The sequence below is a fragment of the Argentina silus genome (genome assembly GCF_951799395.1).
Source record: "Argentina silus genome assembly, chromosome: 9".
Lineage (NCBI taxonomy): Eukaryota > Metazoa > Chordata > Actinopteri > Argentiniformes > Argentinidae > Argentina > Argentina silus.
Genome location: NC_139663.1, coordinates 21173943 through 21189193, shown reverse-complemented (window position 1 = coordinate 21189193; position 15251 = coordinate 21173943). Strand labels below are relative to the sequence as shown.

Here is a 15251-nt window from a genome sequence, read left to right as displayed (position 1 = left end):
GGTAAACACTGGTTAAAGACTAGTTAGCTGCACAACATGTTGGTTGACATGGCTATGTTTGTGGAGAACCAGGTAAACAGTAGTCAAGCTCTGCAGCTTTAATCTATTCATTTAATTGATTGAATACAATTGCATACAGTTATCAGTTATTAATGACATCACAGTTCATTTAAGATGGGTTAATGGTGATGTAATTAAAGATGGTGATGTTTAGGGTTTTTTTGTCACAAACATTTTTCCATTTATTTATCCTGCAATTGAGCCTGAGATTTCTCCTCCTCCGGTTTGTCATTTGTTATTCTGCCGCCATTGACCCTGGGGTTGAGGCTTCACATCCCTGTCTGAGTCATTGTGTTCAATGGGCTGGGGAGCCGTACAGTGGTGCGATTCTAAGTTTAGACTGCGAGTGACTGGGGATGAAAAAGCACAACGTATGCACATCCGATTCGTCAGGAGCAGGACAGAAGAACGCATCAAAGGAAAAAAGGAATGTCCGCAACTCTGGTACGCTCCCATGGTGATTTGATTCAGGCGCACAAAAACAGACAGAGTTTTGATCCGAGTAGAATCTCAGTCAGGATCGTCGTCAAGATAAATGCACACTATACACCGCAACGCCATTCCACACCAGCGGGCAGCAGCAGCCCTCTCTCCATTCAGAAAAGATCATCACTGACGTTGAATTACATTTCATTAGGGCACTTAGTACATGCCTAGGCTGAATCTAGTGGTTGGTTCTCTGTTGAAATGGCAAATGGCTATTTGAAAGGTTATTAATATGTGTTTCCTTCCAAGTTACTTAGCGGGAGGAAATGAACACAATTACCATCGACTTACAGTCTCAAATGAATCACATAAAGGAGAACGTTTGATTCCTCAATGGTAATTTAACTCATAGTCCAATGTTGAAATGATTCCAGATTCCAGAAAATATTCTAGAATATCAGTAATGTGTTCTATGAGTTCCGTGTTCTATAACCTCTCAACAGAGCATGTTGCCAGGCAACTGGATATTAGTCCAATAAAAAATCAATATAGGGTAAATCAGAAAGTTTAACCAGGAAGCTATATGGAACTATTCTAATACACCACTATGCCAGTAGTGAGCCACCTAAGAGCCCAGACTTCTCATCACAACAACCCACCTCAATTATGAAATGGCCTCAGGGTAAGAGGGAAATATTGGTTTCTAAGTTTAGCTGCTGCACTGTAAATCCTGGGTGGGAGGAGAGAGGGGGGGTGGGGGGGGGGGGGGGCGTGGGGGAGGAGGGCGTGGGATTAACTCTGCCAAACTACAATAGGAGAAAACTACTTTCTGAGTTTTTCCCCAGTGGCCCAGTCACAGGACAATGTTGCATTCTGGGTGAATCACAGGACAATGTTGTATTATGGGTAATTCACAGGACAATGTTGTACTATGGGTAAACTACAGGTCATGGTGGTGTTAATGCATCTCCCATGGCAGCAATGAGCACGCACATGAAAATAATATGTGATTTGTCAAGCCGTCTATATTGGTACACTGTGTACTGGGGCATTAGTACCGCTGGGTTGAGGGATTAGAGGGCTGGAGGTCAGGGGTCAGGGGTGAGGCGGCCCAACCACTTAAAAGGCTTAACACAATGACTGAGATGAAAAAAATAAAAAATAAATCACAAATAGTGGATTTATTTTTAAAACTGCAAACGCAGAGCAAGTGAAAACAACAAAACAACGGCAGCTAAAATCCTGTGGCTCAATATGGTGAAAAACTGGAGGAGGCTGGTGGAGGTAGAAATCAGAGGACAGGCTCTTTGTAATGCATGGAATGGAATGGGGAGTGGTGTCAAACACACTTGTTGGATTCACATGTGTTACAATGACCCCCCCGTCCTCCGATTTCTACATCCACCAGCCTCCCCTGGTGTAAGACATGCAGCTCCCCAGGCCATGGCCCAGTACAAGAGATACTGGGATAGGAGGATACAGGATAGGAGACATTATGTGGCTCCACAGTCTCCCTCCACAGTCTCCCTCCACAGTCTCCCTCCCTGACACTGCATGGCTGGTTGCTGTGTTAACAGGGGGAGATGATTGACAGAATTGAGTACAACGTGGAACACTCAGTGGACTATGTGGAGAGGGCCGTGTCTGACACCAAGAAGGCCGTCAAATACCAGAGCCAGGCTCGCAAGGTAGGACACACACACACACACAGGCACACACAGACACACACAGACACACACACACACACACACACACACACACACACACACAGACACACACACACACACACACAGACACACACAGACACACACACACACACACAGACACACACACACACACACACACACACACACACACACACACACACACAGACACACACACACACACACACACACAGACACACACAGACACACATACATACACACGTATAATACACACAGACACACACACACACACACACACACACACACACACACACCCGACTGTCTCGCTGTACACGTTGCTAACTCCACTCCGGCCTCCATCTTGTCCCCCTGTAGAAGAAGATCATGATCATCATCTGCTGTGTCATCCTGGGTGTGGTCTTGGCGTCCACCATCGGAGGAACCCTGGGCTTCTAGAGACCACCAGCGCCATGACGACGACCACAACGCCATGACGACGACCACAACGAAGACTGACAGACAGACAGACGACCGTCAGAGAAAAAAAATACACAGAGAGAAAAATATTCAATCACACGAGATAAGGAAAACGTTCTAAAAGGGGTCGGGTGGGGTTGAAAAAACAAAGACAAAAAAAACTAAATCTAAAACGACATTACATTATAGCTGACTAAAATACAATAACGTATACATAAAGAAGCTACAAATAAACATAATATTTACAACGTACATGTATTGAACATAAGAAACAGCACAGGGGGTAGCTACCTGTAAAGAAATATGACGTAAAACATTTTCATTTGTTTTGTTTTTTCTTATTTTTTAAAAAAGGTTTCTTGCTTTTTTGGGGATCTCCAGGACAGTGCCGATGACTGCTAAATGGTGTGATGCTCGTTAGCTTGTTAGCTTCACACAGACTGACAGCGTCTTAGAGCTAAATGCACACAACTGTAGAAGGGACTTGGGTATATGGGTGGATGGGTATAGCTAACTTCATTGGGAGAGATGGACTGACTTTGGTTTTGGTTGAACAAACTGTCTTTAGGGACTTCCCATAGGCTGATTACTCCTGTCAATCATGTTAAACCAACCTGTTAGATTCGTGTCGTAGACTGAGTAACCTGCTGATAGGCTAATCAAATCTCCATAGTTTGGCATTCGTTTTGCAAGATGTCTTTATTTCGACCAATAGACAAAGAGTTTATAAACTTGACAAGCACACACACCCATGGAGTTGCAGGAATGGACATGGACAGGCCCAAGCTGACAGGAAGTAGAATCTACCAATGGGGGCGGGGCTTGGCAGAGTCCCAGGATATAGAATCTACCAATGGGGAGGGGCATCACTGCAGAGGCACGTTACAACACCCCCTCCCTGCCTGAACCTAGCCTGGCCTAGCGTAGCCTAGCCTAGCATAGCCTCAGCCTAGCCTGGCCTAGCGTAGCATAGCCTGGCCTGGCCTGGCCTGGCCTGGCCTAGCATAGCCTAGCCTAGCATAGCCTCAGCCTAGCCTGGCATAGCATAGCCTAGCCTAGCCTAGCCCCCCCTGTTCTCATTACCACAGCTGGAGCCTGGAGAGCGGGGGCGTGGGGGGGGGGGGTCGCTCTCGGTCTCTCTAGGGTTAATCCAATAGGCCTGCAGCAACAAACCAAACTCAGACTGACAGATTAGGGGGAGGAGGGGGGGTGGGAGGGAGGGAGGGGGAAGACAGATGACGGTCGAACTATGCAGTTTTGACAAAGGAAAGCTGACCAGATCGAGTTCTTCTCCCCGGGAGTCAAACAGGAACAGACAAGAGATGTGTGAAGATATCTGAGATATAGACGCCCCATAGGCCAGATACACCCAGATAAGGAAGGAAGGAAGGAAGGAAAGAAGGAAGGGGAGGGGAAGGAAGAGAGATGGGATCAACTTTTAGCCATCAAGCCTGTTCTACAGATTTTTCTAAAAACGAAGAACATTATTAAAAAGTGAAGAAGAAAACTAAACTAAACTAAACAACGGAAATCTCCAAAACTTGAAACGCTGGCTAGCCCTGGTGTAGGAGTCTCATGTCCTTATTTGGAAGTGCTTCTAGTGTGTTTCTATTTAGTTTTACTGTGGTGGTGGGGTGGTGGTGGTGGTGGTGGTGGTGGTGGTGGTGTGTGATGACGTGCCCTGTAACTAGTCTGGCCTCATGCCTCCCCTTCATGGACCCTTGGATATGGTTTAACCTTTGATCTCCCATTATTTTCACATTAAGACACTTGATGTCAGCAAACGGGTGCTGTGAATGGAATCTAGCGCGCCACTCTTGTGAAGCTATTAGCCGACACACATAGAATTAGAACGTTCCAATAGAACGCCATATCATTCCGGAGTAGAACATGATAGTCCATCCAGGTCTTCTCCAGACCGTTCCAACCTGTTTACCGGTGCTGCATGGGCGTTATTCCATAGAGAGGTTCCTCCTAGCTGAAATTCCATCAGGGGAGGCTGGTGGAGGTAGAAATTGGAGGACGGGCTCATTGTAATACGTGGAACTGAATGAGGAACGATACCATGCATTACAATGAGCCCGTCCTCCGATTCCTACCTCCACCAGCCTCCACTGCGTTCCATTGATACTGAGGTCCTGGTGATGAGGACAGAACATTCCGGCGAGGTGAGAGGAGACAGCCGTGCTCTGTGAACGCACATCCTGGTCGCTGACGACCGGTGGCTTCAGACTAAGAACAGACACGTCGCCACCTAGCTTAGCATAGTTATAAGCAGAAGACAGATCTCGCTACCCTGTCACGCAATACGGCGCCATGGTAGAAAGCTCACCTCCACTCTGTTGAGGCCATGCCCGTATCTCCGGCGTCACAGATTAAGAATAGCTCATATCCCGAATAACTGAGTTCAACGTTGTCACGTTGTCACGTGTCATAACCTGATTGGCTGGCGTCGAGGTTGTTGGGGGCGTCAGGTAGTTGAGTTGAGGCATTGTGACGGTTTGAGGACACCTTGGTGGCCTCGCCGTCTCCCGGCGTGTCTGGGGCTGAGAAGCCTTCCCCGGTGACCATCTGCACTTAACCCCCACCCACGATACCCTCATACAGTACCACTGTGGCTAGACCAGGGGTTGGGGCTGCTGGAGGTAGAAATCGGAGGACGGGCCCATTGTAATGCATGGAACGGAATGAGGAACGCTATCAGAGATCATCATGTGCGCTATGGTGTGCACCTACAGATACGTCGGTTGAAATGAGGTCAGATACCATTCCTCGTTCCGTTCCATGCATCGCAATGGGCCCGTCCTCCGATTTCTACCTCCAGCAGCCTCCACTGTGTCGAGGCCTATCATATCACCACAGCGTATGAGAGTCAGGCACGCAACACTAACGTTGAAGCAATAAGCGTATTGCTGCTATATAGAATAACCTGATTATGCTTTAGTGTTAGAATCTATCTAGTGTCTGTAAACAGTCTTTTTGGTTTCTGTCTATGCTCATATAGACCTGCATAGCTATGAGGCAGGTGCCCAACCAGACTACGCTAGCCACCACAAGGTAAACTAACTGTGTTTTCTCGTCTGTAATTGCTACGTCGACTGTAACACGTACTAATTGTAAGGAACCAAACAATGTTGACAGATGTTTTCGTGTTGAATATGTCCTTGATATTGTACATTTGAAAGGGAAGTCAGTCAGTTTTCTATAAGCGTAGGATGTAATTGAGTATTGATATGCATATGAATTAGATTATCCAGTACCAAAAGTGACTGTGCTCAATTTGAAACCAAAGGTGGATTGTTGAAGAAATCCCCAACAGAACCAAGTTATTATAGAGATAACTTTTACATGTTAGTACTAAACACATCAAACAAGTACATAAAACATAGTCTTTTCACAAAACTGAGTGAACATATATCTCTTCTCAAACAGCTTTTGACAAAGAATAGCAGCTGATTGGCTTTTATTGACTTCCAGTAAAATAACTTCCAGTGAGGTTCTAAGGCCTGTGACATCATCATTAGTGGCCATACTCGCAATAAATAGGAGGCAGTCTGAAAGGAAAGGCTGAGGGTTTGAGACAGAGACCTTAGGTTGCCTCCAGTTTGTGCTTACAGAATGGGAGTTAGTGATGCTTACCTTTCATCCTAACACCAGCAGACTGGCACTGGCTCAGCTAGCAACACCACTGAGACACACAGCGCAAGTTTACAACCAAAAGAAGGGGCCTCTATTTTACACATGATTTTAGTTCAGGACTAACTAACCCTTGTCACTGTATTCGGCGCAGTTCTTTACGATTCCTCCGTCTCCGTGTTAGACCCATGTCTACGCCAGTCTCTATGGAGGGGCTCTCCTGTGTCCCCGCCCGTCCCCGTCCCCGTCCCCTGCGTTGTCACGGTAACCACGTCCCTGCCTCCTGTCCCGTTCCCCGTCCCCGTCCCCGTCCCCCGCGTTGTCACGGTAACCGCGCCTCACTGCAGCCTCCGAAGGTGACGTCGGCATGGAGACAGGCCCATATAGGGAAAGGATGAAGGGGAGACGTGGCCCTAAACTTTTTAACAGACATTCACCAACAGATCTGCGAGGATTGCAGCCGTCCTCAAGCCATCCCAGCACTGGCCAGCATGTTTCTTTAATAAAAATAAAAAAAAGCTTCCGTGTATTTAGTGTGTCCAACCACTTACATGTACAGTTTGAAATGAAAAATGGGGTTGTAATTGATGTCGTTATTGTTTTATATAAAAGGAATACGGCTAGGGAGCCCTTATTCTTTGTAAGGCATGCAACTTTCGGCTTTGTCAGTTTGCATGGTGATTTTCTTGCTCTCGATCGTGTGTGCACTTTACACTTCTGAAGAAGACAAACACTGTCAAACCCCGTCTATATCACCTTCTATATCACCTTCTCTGTTTTATTTGTTATCAATTGATCGATCGGTTCTATTTCTATTTACTCACTGGGGAACGGGGTGAGAGGGTTCTAGCTAGCTGTCGTCAGTTACTGCTGTGTGTTATGACTCCTCTGGGACACCGTAGTACCCAGTGGTGCGTGCATCCGTCTAGACGCGGGGGGGCGGGGGGTTATCTATCTAATCTATATGTAAGAGTGTTTGTAAACCTCTGGATGCTGTTTGGTGCAACATGCCCCCCCATCCCCCATCCCCCATCCCCCGTCCCCCATCCTAACCCCGCCCACCCATCATTCTTATACATTTCATCCCCCCACCCCCCTTCTGCTCTCCATGCCCTCTCCTCTCCTATGACATCCTCTCCTATGACATCATCTACCCATAATGCTCGTTGTGCTTCTATGGTGGCGTGTGTACGTGTGCGTCGTTGTGAGGAAACGTCTAATCGTGAGTCTTTAGTGAAAAAAGGTGCGACAGCAACCTGTGTGAGCTCCCTGGCCTCGCGCGCATGCCGTCCCCCCCCCCAGTATAAGATGGTGCGCGTGTGTGTATTACGTGTGTGTGTGTGTGTGTGTGTGTGTGTGTGTGTGTGTGTGTGTGTGTGCATGAATGTTTGTCAGTGTACAGTAGGTGTGTGTGTGTGTGCATGAATGTTTGTTAGTGTACAGTAGGGGTGTGTGTGTGTGTGTGTGCATGAATGTTTGTTCGTGTACAGTAGAGGTGTGTGTGTGTGTGTGTGTGTGTGTGTGTGTGTGTGTGTGTGTGCATGAATGTTTGTTAGTGTACAGTAGGGGTGTGTGTGTGCTTGCTGCATCACCACTCTGAACAGGCGACCAGGCACGAGGGCAGCCTTCGCAGGTCCATGGGTTTAGGTTTTGTGTTTTAAAAAAACAAAACAGAACAAATAGATTATTCATATTTATTATATATTTATTATCAAATTCAAACCAAAGCATTTTGTCCCCCTGTGTTCTCAGTCTCTCCTGATTAAAGAGCACAAAGCAAGTCAAGTTTACAGAAACGCTTATGATGATGATGACGATGACAGTGTCGTTACACTGTTATAATATCCAGAGTTATTACCAAGATTATCTAGCTACCCCCTCCTAGATCATTGCATGTCGTTCTGTCAACCAATCGATCCAGACTTTGAGGTGACTCGTTGAATAGACTTTGCGTATTGTCCCTTTATTATCTGTAGTTGGTAGACTTTGTGGGTGAAACAGCAACAACAGATGCATTTCTCATTAGGTAACACATTAGACAAGACAATGCTCCTCTGACACTTGAGTCCAATGGAGATGACAGTTATTTTTATTATTATTTTTATCTTTATTATTTGTATTTTTGTATTATTATTATTATTATTATTATTATTATTATTATTATTATTATTATTATCTATATTCCTGTATAGTCTAAACACCTGTATAAATGCACACTATGGCCCCGTCAAGTTATGCTGGACTTTGAGACCAACGATTCCACTCTCACTTCGCTTTGTTTTCTCTCTGCTGGCAACACACCTGAACGGAGTGGACCCAGGACCCAGGCCATATATACAGATACATATAGACACACATATACACACACATATATATCTCTGTATATGGCACTGTCCAGACCAACTTTGGTGAATATAAGGGCACTGACCTGGATGAACCAAAGTTATTGATGTTTTTAATTCCTGTGTTTGTTTTGAAATGAAGAGATTCAGCGTTTAGCTAGCTAGCTAGTGGTTGTGTGTGTGTGTGTGTGTGTGCGTGTGTGCGTGTGTGTGTGTGCGTGCGTGTGTGTGTGTGTGTGTGTGTGTGAGAGGAGAGAGAGACGACAGCAAGCAGTCAGCAGAGGGAAGCATAGAGAAAGCATTCTGTAACTGACTGGAGGACGAATAGCTGACTGTGACAACGTTGACATCCAGAGGTGTGGGTAGACTACACGCTGTACACGACTCTGCTACCATCTAGCTTCTGTCATTGGTCGACTACCGCACACAGCCTGGGCAGGACAGCCAATGGGAAGGGAGAACCTCCTCTGGGTGGGGTTTGAATATGGCTGCCGTCAACCAATATAACCAATCAGCTCTCTCATAGTCTTGCGAAGGCAGCGGGTTGGTCAACTTGAAAGTCCGGACGACAAGGGAGACCGCAGCTCTCTTTATTAAATCACCGTCTAGTATCTGTATTATTATTGTTCATATCGGGGGTCCCCCTGCTCGTATGGGGGGGGGGGTCCCAGAACCTCCTACACCTGTGCTTTGCTATGGACATCAGAGAGAGGTTGGGCTCAGATGTCACGGCCACCATTACCCTACAGTGGTGTCCCACCATCTGACGTCGATATTCAAACTGCTGTCGTAGATGAGTTTTCCCCAGTGTTGAAATGATTTCAATAACCAACCAACCCCAGCACTGTCGGGAGTTGCTGCTCGTTAACGTGGCTTCTAAATGTGAGACATATCATGTCATTAGCCACGAGGAAAACTTTTTTTTTTTGTTTTTTTTTGTTTGTTGTTTTTTTTTTTGCTGTTCAGGAGCCTCAGACAGTGTTCCCCTGTATCAGTGTTGACATCGGGAGGGGGGTGGGCGGGGTTAGGACCGGGGTTGGAATCTTGAACTCCGAATGATGACCTAATATGGTCATAACAGTTGGGTGACAGGAAGAAATGACAAGATAATAGATATATTATTATAAATGAAAAGAAAATGCAGTAATATTTGCAACCCGAGGGAGAATGGAAGCGGCGTAAAATGATCAAATACTAAAACGTAATAAAAACGTGAGTTGATTATATAATAGCAATGGTTTAAAGAAATAAAGGAGGTATGTTAACATAATAATAGTAGTAATATTGAATATTTGAATGCTCGCAATTTTGTCAAACTGAACTGGATCTTTGTGTCTTGTAATTATTGTAAATAAGTTCAAAGAGAGAAAAACAGACTTGCATGTCCATGTATAAAACTACTGAGAAACCTGTTCCTGTCAAAGTTGTCAAGTGGTTCGATCTCTGCCCTCCCCACCCGCCCTCTGCCCCCCCACCCTCCCCACCCCCCTTCTACCCCTACCCTCTGCCCTAGCCCGCCCCTGCCCTCCCACCCTACCCACCCCCATCCTACCCGCCCACCCCCCTCCTCCTCCTCTCTGGACTGACGTTTGTCTGTCCGCGTCCTATTAGTTCATCCATGTTGACTTGGGAGAGTGTGTTAAGCAGTCAGAGAGGGTAGTGGGGTCTCAGCTACCAGACTCTTTAGGGTCAGAGGTCAGATACCAGTCTCTTTAGGTTCAGAGGTCAGATACCAGTCTCTTTAGGTTCAGAGGTCAGATACCAGTCTCTTTAGGGTCAGAGGTCAGATACCAGTCTCTTTAGGGTCAGAGGTCGCGCCTCTGAGGAAAAGTGCTTCCCTCCATCAGTAGTCAAGAAAGCCGCGCCCAAGCCACACGCCAAACACACCCAGGCCACACCCAGGCCACGCCCAGGCCACACCCCTCTGTCTCCATCCACGTCACTGTCCTGCTACCAGGCCAAAACCCAACACTAACTCTCTTTCTCTCTCTCTCTTTCTCTTTCTCTCTCTCTCTCTCTCTCCGTGGCTAGGTTCCTGTATCCACTTTAGCATGCTATGTGGAGTGCATGGTGAACAACACACTGCTTCATTCCCACTGGTAGGCTAGTGTGAATATTGAAACACGTATTATGTCTGATTATTAGCCAGCCAGCCAGCCAACCAGCCAGCCAGCCAGCCAGCCAGCCAGCCAGCCAGCCAGCCAGCCAAACCAGCCCGTTCACGACAGGCGATAGTCCTGTATGATGACAGTGTCACCTTGTCACTTGTTCATCGTCCCCAATCAAGTCCCTCTCCTGACTGAGCCTGCCTTTATTAGTGGTCAGGGTACCATTCAGGACAGGGTTCCTGGACCCACACAGTAGTCAATCAAGTCCCTCTCCTGACTGAGCCTGCCTTTATTAGTGGTCAAGGTACCATTCAGGACAGGGTTCCTGGACCCATACAGTAGTCAATCAAGTCCCTCTCCTGACTGAGCCTGCCTTTATTAGTGGTCAAGGTACCATTCAGGACAGGGTTCCTGGACCCATACAGTAGTCAATCAAGTCCCTCTCCTGACTGAGCCTGCCTTTATTAGTGGTCAGGGTACCATTCAGGACAGGGTTCCTGGACCCACACAGTAGTCAGATACAACCAGCTCAGTCCCCCTTCCCAGGGGCTCCAGAGCCTAGTCCCAACCAGACACGACCCAGGTCCGACTGTCCTCATTGGACGAGCTGTGGATCATACTGAACAGCCAAGAGCTGATTGGCTGGTGACCATAGTAATTATAATATCCACCTTATATGTGCAATACAAAGACAAAGGGCTTTCTCTAACCACGGAGGAGAGGAGGTGAGACAGAATCACGCCAGGGCTCGTGATCACATGACCACTGGACCGTTGGAAGCCTCAGCCGGAGTCTGAGATGGTTTATCGATGTTAGTCAGTGTTTATAAACAACAACAACAACAACAACAACAACTACCAGAGGCAGATGAGAACACTCCATCTGGTCCCCAGGGTCAGAGGACGGGGTGGCCAGGTTGGGAGGGATCCCAATGAAAACCAGAAAAATATTTTCTGAGAGAGATTGAAAAACAAACCTTAAAAAAAGGACAGTTGGATCGTTTGCTGCAACTTTGACTGGAAAAATGCAACTAGTGTCCTGTTTCTTTTGTGTGTGTGTATGTGTGCGTACCGTAATGTAAAAAAAAATCTGTCCCTCTCTCTCCCTTTCTCTCGTACTGCTGTTTGCTGTTCTGTTTAGTTAGTGTGATGTGCCAGTATTTCCCCATCCCTACCCCCTTGCTATCTCTCCCCCCTCTCCCCCTCTCTCTCTCTCTCTCTCTCTCCCCCCCTTCTTCTTTCCATGGATCTTTAAGATGACAACTCTATGCAGATGCTGTCTTTTATAAGTGTGTCAAATTTTAATTTAAAATAAAAACTAAAAAAAAAAACCCCGACAGACATATTGAAATGATAACAAAAAATGAATAAAGAAAAGGATTGTTCAGTGTACCTTCCCCGTGGTGTGTCTTCATTGCTCTGGTCTCTCCTCTCTGTTCTCTGTTCTCTCTCTGTCTCTCTGTTCTCTCTCTCTCTCTCTCTCCCTCTCTCTCTCTCTCTCTCCCTCTCTCTGTTCTCTCTCTCTGTTCTCTCTCTCTCCCTCTCTCTCTTTCTCTGTTCTCTCTCTCTCTGTGTTCTCTCTCTCTCTGTTCTCTCTCTCCCCCTCTCTCTCTCCCCCCCTCTCTGTTTTCTCTCTCTCTCTCTCTCTCTCTCCCTCTCTCTCTCTGTTCACTCTCTCTCTCTCTCTCCCCCCCTCTCTCTCTCTCTCTGTTCTCTCTCTCTCTCTCTCTGTTATCTCTGTTCTCTTTGGCTACAAATGTATCATTTCACTTTTCTCTTCTATTACAGTGTTTATCAGCCCATCATGTTATTCTACCAGCAGCACCAACATCTAGGCTACAGTCTTATTCTCCACCCAGTGTACTTGTGCACTCCCCTATCCCAATAGTGTGTACTTGTGCACTCCCCTCTCCCAATAGTGGAGAGTTCACTCTCATGGTTTAAGCATGGTGAGAGTTTCCCCCATGTTTCTCAGACCAGTCCTTTCCTGTTAAATGCATGAGTTAGGGTTCGAAGAGAAGGGAGTTAGTGATGTCATAGGGAGCAGCGGTAGTGAGGTCATAGGGAGCAGCGGTAGTGAGGTCATAGGGAGCAGCGGTAGTGAGGTCATAGGGAGCAGCGGTAGTGAGGTCATAGGCAGCAGCGGTGGTGAGGTCATAGGGAGCAGCGGTAGTGAGGTCATAGGGAGCAGCGGTAGTGAGGTCATAGGCAGCAGCGGTAGTGAGGTCATAGGGAGCAGCGGTAGTGAGGTCATAGGGAGCAGCGGTAGTGAGGTCATAGGGAGCAGCGGTAGTGAGGTCATAGGCAGCAGCGGTAGTGAGGTCATAGGCAGCAGCGGTAGTGAGGTCATAGGCAGCAGCGGTAGTGATGTCATAGGGAGCAGCGGTAGTGAGGTCATAGGCAGCAGTGGTAGTGAGGTCATAGGCAGCAGCGGTAGTGATGTCATAGGGAGCAGCGGTAGTGATGTCATTGGGAGCAGCGGTAGTGATGTCATAGGGAGCAGCGGTAGTGAGGTCATAGGGAGCAGCGGTAGTGAGGTCATAGGCAGCAGCGGTAGTGATGTCATTGGGGGTAATGATGTCATAGAGTGCAGAGGTAGTGATGTCTTAGAGAGCAGCAGTAATGATGTCATAGAGAGCAGCGGTAGTGATGTCTTAGAGAGCAGCAGTAATGATGTCATAAGGAGCAGCGATAGTGATGTCATAGAGAGCAGCGGTAGTGATGTCATAGAGAGCAGCGGTAGCCCCTTAGTCCACAGTGTTACCAACATTTCTAATGACCCTCCCCTAAGATGTGCCATGTCTGTGTGGCGGTGTGGTGTGGTGGTTTGGTGGTGTGGTCTGTGGGATGTGTGTGTGTGGTGTGGTGTGTTTGTGTGTGTATGTGTGTGTGTGTGTGTGTGTGTGCATGGTGTGTGTGGTGCATGGTATGTGTGTCTGTGTGGTATGTGCTGTGTGTGCGTGCATGCGTGGTGTGTGTGTGCGTGCGTGCATGCATGCGTGTGTGCGATCTGGAACACATTTGCCTGCTGTGCAATGCCCCAGAAGATGCAGCATATTATCTAGTAGATCAGGTGAGTGCCCTCCAACTATCCAGCCCTTCCTTTGGTGAAAACCACTGCTACACATGCAACACCTCACTATAAAACCTTACAGTCAGGATATGAATACACACTTGTCAGTCTTGGCTTTGATGAAAGTCACAGTAACCCTATCACGCAGGACAGGGACATCCTGTATACCTGCAACACACGGTGCGTTTCGCTCACTTTGATCTAGTATACTTCTGTTTGAGTGTTGTAATAAACCTTTAACAAAGACCTCGGCTGTCTGATCTCGTCTCCTGATTCTGCAGATCACACCTGAGACTTCTGTTCTATTCTGACATGAGTGTTCTGAGAACACCCTGACATTCTGTTCTGATGACATCTCACTACGGAGCTGAACTTGGTTGTGACAGAGAGTACCTGAATGATATTATACCTCTGCCCTTGTGTATGTTCCAACGGAGGCTGGGGGAGGTAGAAATTGGAGGATGGGCTTACTGTAATGCATGGAATGGAATGAGGAATGGTATCACACACGTGTGAAATGGAATGAGGACACACACAAAACATATGTTTGATACCATTCCATGCATTACAATGAGCCCGTCCTCCGATTTCTACCTCCACCAGCCTCCCCCTGCTTGGTACTGGCTGTTGTTTGTTAATAAGAGCATCTGCTAAATAACTAGAATTTAGACAATGCGATTACATGAAAACCAACAGTGGGAGTAAACATTGTTTATTCAAATCCCTCCAGGGGAGGCTGGTGGAGGTGGAATTTGGTGGACAGAGGCTCGTTGTAATGCATGGAATGGAAAAAGGAATGGTATTTGGTACAACGAGCCTGTCCTCCGATTTCTACCTCCAACAGCCTCCCTTGAATCTATCAACATGCAGAGGCTAAGTAAGGCTCTTTTTGATTGAACTTTATTAGTAAAACACACATTCATACATATGGTGATACAACTCAAAGTATTCCTCAGGTTTCTGGTGAAAAACGACCTGAACATCAGCACATCAAAACAATGAGAAGAAAACACAATCAAATGAAAGGCATAATGGATGAATATAAGATGAATATATCTGGGTTAGCTGATGTGGATACAATGAACAAACAGTTCATGATGTTGACAAAAGGAAATGTTGTCTAACCAGTGAAAAGGCCTGTTTCTCTTTAACTAAAGCATTCCCGTCTGTTTCACACAACCACCACAACAGTCTAGCTCCCCCAATCAACATGGGAAGTGTAAACAATCAACATATTTTAACTGCAGAGTATCTAACTGCAATTCACACAAAGCACCCAACAACGAGCCCCCATCCCCTTGGCTGCAAGCTACTACTGTACATCACTAACAAATTAAGTTCCCCCCCATTTTAAACAAAGACAGAATCTGTTACAGTCTGTTAAAAAAATAAATAAGATGGTTTAACAAGGGGCCATGGAGAGAAAAGCTGGGTTAAAATCCAGATTCTTGATAATCATATTCCAT

General features: G+C 46.6%; 1 protein-coding gene across 1 annotated transcript in view; it reads left to right on the top strand.

Annotated features, from left to right (window-relative positions):
• Positions 1 to 2606, top strand: part of stx1b (syntaxin 1B) — a gene marked incomplete at both ends in the record, with an annotated part of 52084 nt that extends 49478 nt beyond the window's left edge. Inside the window, 2 exons of the mRNA XM_083676226.1 lie at positions 2064 to 2174; positions 2526 to 2606. Of these exons, the coding sequence (XP_083532352.1) occupies positions 2064 to 2174; positions 2526 to 2606 (192 nt within the window). The remainder of the gene's footprint in view (positions 1 to 2063; positions 2175 to 2525) is intronic.
• Between the last annotated feature and the right edge of the window lie 12645 nt (positions 2607 to 15251).